Source organism: Scyliorhinus canicula, chromosome 20 (genome assembly GCF_902713615.1).
Source record: "Scyliorhinus canicula chromosome 20, sScyCan1.1, whole genome shotgun sequence".
Classification (NCBI taxonomy): Eukaryota; Metazoa; Chordata; class Chondrichthyes; order Carcharhiniformes; family Scyliorhinidae; genus Scyliorhinus; species Scyliorhinus canicula.
In genome coordinates this window covers 40530481-40537904 of record NC_052165.1, presented here as the reverse complement: position 1 = coordinate 40537904, position 7424 = coordinate 40530481, and the positions used below count along the sequence as shown (strand labels likewise).

Here is a 7424-nt window from a genome sequence, read left to right as displayed (position 1 = left end):
AATAAGCACAAGTGTGCCGCACTACAAGCTTGACTGATTATCTTAAACCAAATGTTAGTGTAACTATTTGCACACTCAGGATTGTTGTGATAAATTGTGATTGTTTGAAATTTTACATTATTGCATTTTCCTGATGAATGCAAGATGAAAAGCTTTGGAAACATTCCTCTCTTTTCAGCAATATAGAATTACATTCATATGGTGCCCTATTACATCCTCAAGACAGCCAAAAGTGCCACACAGTTAATGATTCATAGTCACTTCACAGTCATCATCATTGTCACTGAATTATTGTCACAACATGGAAGGTTGCTTTCACACAGTAAAGCTCCCATAAACAGCGTGACAGATAACCATTCTGGTTTTAGCGCTGGTGATTGAGGGAGGAATGTTGGCAAAGATACCAGACAGCAACCACCTTTTCCGTGACATGGGACTGTTTATATCCAGCTGTTGATATGAGGATTTGGTTGAACAACTCATCTCAAAGTTGGATGAAGAATAAATACTTCAAACTGATTTGTGTTTGGGAGACCCTGGGCCTGGGTATTTGAGGGAGGGTGAAGGAAGGGGGCAAGGGTTGTACCAAAGAAACTTTCTCTTTGACCATGGATACTGGGAGCCAGGAACACCGAAAGTCATGTTTTCAAAGATAATGCTAAATAGCCTGTACCCTTCAATATTCAGCCACCTCGGTGCCATGGTCAGTTTGCTCCTCTACCCTGCAGCTGCCACTCTCATCCAAACAAGCTGAAAAAAACGCAAATCTGTTGGATAAATGTAAAGGCTATGGCTCCTGTGCTCCTGCCCCGAGTCCCCTTACCTGCCTTACACTCTCCTGTCCCTGACCAAATCAGAAGACCCTGTCCCGAGGGTTGAGACTGCCTCCCAGTACATAGAATTCAGGGGTGACGGTGGCATAGTGGCATTGTCACTGGACTAGTAATCCAAAGACCCAGGATAATGTTCTGGGAACTGGGTTCGAATCCCACCAGGGCAGATGGTGGAATTTGAATTTGATAAAAATCTGGATGACCAAATGATGACCATGAAACCATTGTCACTTGTTGTAAAAGCCCATCTGGTTCAATCTGCTGTCCTTACCTGGTCTGCCCTACATGTGACTCCAGACCCACAGCAATGTGACTGACTCTGAAATGCTCTCTCGCAAGCCACTCTGTCCAAGGGCCATTAGGGATGGGCAATAAATGCTGGCGACACCCAGATCGCCCAAACTACTTTTTAAAAACTTTTCCCCTTCTTGATGTGTCGTCGAGTCTGCAGCTCAAACTCTGCTTGAACTCCAAATACCTCCATGCCCTGGATAAAACTGGCACCCAAGAGCTCCCACATGCTGCAGCCGTGACACATCACCTGTCCTGACATCCTTAAAGCGTTCTAATCAACTAGTTATTTTTCAGTTATATATTTTACTTATTATTTATAGACTATTTTGAACCTTAGGAATATAAAAGATCTGAGGCAGTCACCAAGTAGCTAACTTCTCCTGTATTGGCATTGTGGGAGCATTGTGCTGTCCGAGGGATGGGATTGAGGGAGTGCTGCACTCTTTGATGGAGCATCTCCCTGTCTGAGGAGCAAGATCAGGGGAGTGTTCAAGGGGCAGGATTGCGGGAGTATCGCCCTGGGGGGCAGGATTGACTGGGCTTCACCCTGTCCGAGGGGCAGGATTGAGGGTGCGTCACCCTGTTCATGGGGCAGGACTGAGGGAGTATTGCACCGTCCGAGGGGCAGGACTGAGGGAGTATTGCACCGTCCGAGGGGCAGGACTGAGGGAGTACTGCACCGTCCGAGGGAGCGTCACCGGGCAGGACTGAGGGAGTATTGCACCGTCCGAGGGAGCGTAACCCTGTCCAAGTGGCAGGATTGAGGGAGTGCTGTCCTGTCTGAGAGCAGGATTGAGTGAATGATACACTGCAGCCCTACTGCAGCCTTTTAGATGGGAAGTTAACCAGAGCCCCATCTATCTGTTGAGGTGGCTACAAAAATTATAGGCACAATTTGAAGAAGAGTGTCCAATTGGTAGCCATGCCTGCAGATGCCTTGACCCTGAAGTCTGGAAGTACCTCTATAAATCTCTGGACCATGCTTTCCTTTGATGCTGATCAAACTCTAATCAAGTTTTTGGTTATCCAAATTATTATTCCTTAATTATACCTCATGAGACTTAGTGTCAATTTTGTCTGATTGAAAAAAGGGCCTTGCATATATATCGAACCTTACATGACCACTGGACATCTCAAAGTGCTTTAGGTCAATTAAGTACTTTGAAGAGTTATCACTGTTGGAAACAAAACAGCCAATTTGTGCACAACACGCTCCCGCAAATGCCAATGTGATAATGACCAAATCATCTGTTTGTGGTGCTATTGGTGTAGCGATACACATTGACCGGAATACCAGGGAGAACTCCCTCACTCCTTTCCAATAGTGATCCTGGGATCCTTTACATCCATCTGAGGGCAAATAGGGCCTCAAGATAACATCTCATCTGAAAGACTGCACCTCCAACAGTGCTGCACCTTCTCAGTACTGCATTACAGTGTCAGCCTCAAGTTTTGTAGGAGTAGGATTTGAACCTCCAACCCTCTGCACCAGAGGCAAGAGTGCTACCAATGGAGACATAGCTAACACACTAGATTACTGCTCTCTTGGGACATTTTCCTACATTAAACCCACTATGTAAATGCAAGTTGTCGGTGTTTGTTGTTGAGGACCTGCCTACCTGGTTGCAGAAAGTGGCTTTTCATTGACCGTTAATCGACTGATATTTTTCACCAGGGCCAATTCTGCTTTGTTTGTTTTTGCATCGGCTGGGAGCCTTGTCCGTCTGATCCCAGCACCAGTGAGTGGATTCTCATGAGCTGCTCCTTCTCCAGAGTTTGCTCTCTTTCCCTTGACCAGAGTGGAGCTGCATGTTGAAGTCATGAGGAAAGCTGGACAGATTTGGACAAAACACAGATAATTCGGTCAAGAAGTTGCAAATCACTTTGGACAAAAGAAGGCAGAGAAACTAGCAAAATATACCTTAACATCAAGATTCAACTCATAAACGAACAGTTCAGCACCAACAACATAATCACAAATAAGAGGGGTGACTAAAAATAAATTCCTTCACAATGAAATAGACCCCAAGAATTACAAACTCTATCTTTGTAATTATTCCTATTTATGTGCATTACTATTAACAGATTTCACCATGAAAGGCCTGGGGGGCAGGATTTTACAGCCTTCTGTGGAGTATTTTCTGGTGACGGAGGTCGCTCACCAGCGTGATCTTCCAGTCCTGCCGACATCTATGCCAATTTGCTTGGGTCGCCCATCCCGCCACTGGTGAACCCGCTGCAGGGTCTGGAAAATCCCATCAGCAGGAAGGGCTGGAAAATCCCGCCCAGACACCTAAATCTGGATAGAGGCACAAATCAGTCTCCAGGACTGGGTAACGTTGAAAGAGAGGATTAGCCCCAAGTTCCACCCAACACTGAAACCTCTTCTCTGCTCCAACCAGTTCATTTTGTTTGAAGAAACAGAAGAGGTGATGGTTTTTAAATCAAACACGTGTCGCCTTTCCTCGGTTGAGAAATGAAACAAAGATGATTCAAAAGGTGGGAACTATCATTGTACCACTCAGTTAGTCCAACCTTTAGAATGAGAATGTTTTTTCATGGACAATATTTATATCGTGCAGCCCGGGCTAAGGCATTTACAACACTCCACCAGATCCAGACAGAGATGCTATACAATAAGAGATGCTTAGGTTGCAAATCGACTGGGATTCGGAGATCAGGAACTAGGGGAAACAAAAGGTTAATTTTTGAAAAGAGTACCAAACCCTTCATGTGGCGAACAAACCCCACCCAGTAGTAAATGCCCAATTCCATAGTAGAATCAGAAACATACTTTTCAGGAAAGCTCTACAAGTTCCTTTTTTAAAATTCTTAATTAAAACCTTAAAAGTGTATTTTGACAAAAACAGTGTATGAGATTGTTTACTATTTAATGCTGAACGTTAATAGGTTACCATGCTCAGAGTTACCATTCTGTGTGGAGAGTCAGTTAGGTTTGGGATGTTAACTGGATCCACACGGGTTGTGGCGGTTAACACGAAGACACAGCAGTTTTCCTTGATGGAGAGAGTTTGTTGACCTAGTTCATAGTTGTTTTGATATGGCAGGTGGTAATTACCAAGCTGCCCAAATCCAAAAGGGAAACTTGGACAAACTATCACAGCAATTGGCAATTTATTACGAGGAGGCTTGTCCTCTGAAGTCAGGAAAAATAATTGCAAAACCATTTTTGGAGATTTTAAATATTAAATTAAAACATCAACAAAAAGAAAACAAACACATGATTTCACTGACACAATAAAAAGTAGTTCTAGAAACATTTCTCAAAAAATTCTGCTTCATTAAACTCAGGGCTAAACACTCCTTTTCAGGCAACAACATTTTTAATCTATACAAATCCTAGTAAGATTACCACAAGACGTTCCAGCCTTGTATCAAAGCCTTGCCAACAAACCACTTTTCGTGGAGAGGATTCACTCTGCTTCTCGTAGAGTTTTCTCTAAGCACAGCACATTCTTCAGGATGCTATGGCCATTCCTCCTACACAGCTTCCAATCACTCTTTAAATATGTTTTTTTTCTTTTTCATGTATTAATCTATTATATTACATTTCTTTGGAAGTCCCTTTCCAAAAATATAAAATTCTTTCATGCTGTTTTTATGGCTACTACTTTTGGATTAAAAAATAAATTTAATACATTGCTTTGCTCATCTATGATCTTTGCCAGTTGTAAATGTTCCTTTTGAAGTATAATAGCTAAACTTCAATTCACCCCCTTATCTTCTAATTAAAATTTCTACATCTGCTGATTACTGGTATCCTATCTTAGCTTTGCTCACCTCCACTTTAACCAGCTCACCTTCACACCTACCTCCTTTTGATGTTTTTGAACTTACAGTCCTACTGTCTTCAGTTTAATTCAATCAGACACGCAAACATACATACATGCATGTTAACTGTTTCACAGCATACCACAGATGTATTGGAAAAATATGATTTTTCATTACACAGTCAACACCAGTCCACCCACCAGTGTCCCAGCTATCCCCATTGATAGTCATGCAATTACCCATCACCTGTTTAAGATTGCAATTTCCATTGTGGTGCAGTGGATAGCATCCTAGTCTCTGAGTCAAAAGCTCCAGATTCAAGTCCCACTCCAGGACTTGAAGGCCAAGGAAGATGCGTTCATATAACAGGTTGAGTATCAACTTGCAACTCCTTCAAAGACACACCCATTGCCATCAGTAAGAGCGAGAGAGATTCTGGGTCAGCCATGTGATGAAAAGAACGTTGGAGCCTCTACCAGCACTATCTAGACTACCACATGCATGGAAACCATAGGAATTTTAACCCTCAGAGTGAAGTATAACACATTATACTAGTTGCAGGATGTATACTAGTTGCAGGATGCACAATGGGCAAAAGTTTAAGGCCAAATTTAGACTTAAATCTAGAGTAAAATACACTAAAGGTGAGACATATGTGTAGTATGAGGGTATGGGACTAATGTGTGGGACTTTCTTTAAAAAAAAAATCATTTATCTCTTTGAAAGAAAGGAAGGATGTGGGTGACACTGGCGAGGCTGGCATTTATTACACATCCCTAATTGCCCTTGAGAAGCTGGTGGTGAGCTGCCTTCTGGAACAGCTGCAGTCCACATGGTGCAGATACACCCACAGTGCTGTGAGGAAGGGAGTAGTTCCAGGGATTTCGCCACAGTGACAAGTGAAGGAACAGAGATATATTTCGAAGTCAGGATGGTGAGTGGCTTGGAGGGGAACCTGCAGGTGGCAGTGCTCTCATCTGTCTGCTGTTCTTGTCCTTCTAGATGGTAGCAGTCGTGGTTTCTAAGGTGCTGCTTAAGGAACCTTTCTGAGTTCCTGCAGTGAATCTTGTGGATGTTACACAAGGATTCCACTGTGCATTGATCGTGGAGGTAGTGAATGCTTGTGGAAGGAGGGGAGCAATCAAGTGTGCTGCTTTCTCCTGGATGGTGTCGAGTTTCTTGAATGTTGTAGGAGCTGTACTCATCCAGGCAAGTGGAGAGTATTTCACCACACTCCTGACTTGTGCCTTGTAGATGGTGGACAGGCTTTGGAAAGTCAGGGGATGAGTTACTCGCTCAGGATTCCTCGCCTCTGACCTGCTCTGATACACACAGTATTTATAAGGCTAGCCCAGTTCAGTTTCTGGTCAATGGTAACTGTTGAAAGTGGGGTATTAAGACCATAAGACATAGGAGTATTCAGCAATGGTAATGCCATTGAATGTCAAGGAGAGATGGTCATTGCCTGACACTTGCATGACATGAATGTAACTTGCCACTTGTCAGCCCAAGCCTGGATATTGTCCAAGTCTTGCTGCATTTAGACATGGATCACTTGTGCAAAACAAACAAGTTCTTGTTTGGACATACCAGCGCCTCAATAATCATTCCTCAGCTTCACTAATCAACAAACAATATCAAAGTAGCTTTCACAGTTATGATGGAGGTTTGCCGATACAAGCGTGGTTGAATTAATTAGTTAAAAAATAATTCAAATAATCACACCAATGCATTCCCAACAAAACCAATTCCCAATTCTGAATCCTGGATGTAACAACATTATAAACCGCACCTGCCAGAGAGGGTGGTGGAGGCAGGTTCAATCAAGGCTGTTAAAAGGGATAATTATCTGGAGAGGTGAATTTGAAGGGTGGGGGGAGGCAGGAGATGGGATGAACTGTGTAGCTGTTACAGAGAGCCAGCAGGGACATTATGGACCGAATGGTCTCTTTTGGTGTTGTAAACCATTCAATAGGCTTGAAATACTTACGATCAGGGTTATTAATATAAAAGCTCATCCAATGGGAGTTATACAAAATATAAATTAAAAACAGAGGGAACTTTGGGGAAGTTATTAAGTAACCGATGTGTTCATCATCAGCTGGATTCCACATGGAGATAAGAAACTTAGTGAAGAAAAACCCCTGGGTAACCAGATGGTAGCAGTCGTAGTTTGCAGCAAAGGAACTGCAGTTTAAAATGACTAAGAGAGGGAGGGGCTTGAACAGAGTTAATAAAACCTTTGCGTTGTGTGAAAGGCTCATATTCCTGATTCTGATACCTTTTGACATCTGTAGCAAGTAGGCTTTCTAATAAGAGCATAATTAAAATTTGGCGTGGTGGGGCGTTAATTTGGGTAGGTGTGACAGCATAACTAAAACTGGTTCCCAGGATGAAAACCACCACTTGCCAAAAGAAAAGTGCGTCAGGTTGAACATTTCAGAGAAAACTGGATGGGAGAGAAATCTCACTTCCCCCAGGAGTGAACTGTGATCAGTTTTGGTC

At 43.0% G+C, this 7424-nt stretch overlaps 1 protein-coding gene across 1 annotated transcript in view; it reads right to left on the bottom strand.

The window, feature by feature from the left end:
* Positions 1-2409, bottom strand: part of LOC119954750 (NAD-dependent protein deacetylase sirtuin-2-like) — an 11120-nt gene extending 8711 nt beyond the window's left edge. Inside the window, exon 1 of the mRNA XM_038780292.1 lies at positions 2245-2409. Within this exon, the coding sequence (XP_038636220.1) occupies positions 2245-2409 (165 nt within the window). The remainder of the gene's footprint in view (positions 1-2244) is intronic.
* Positions 2410-7424: the final 5015 nt, after the last annotated feature.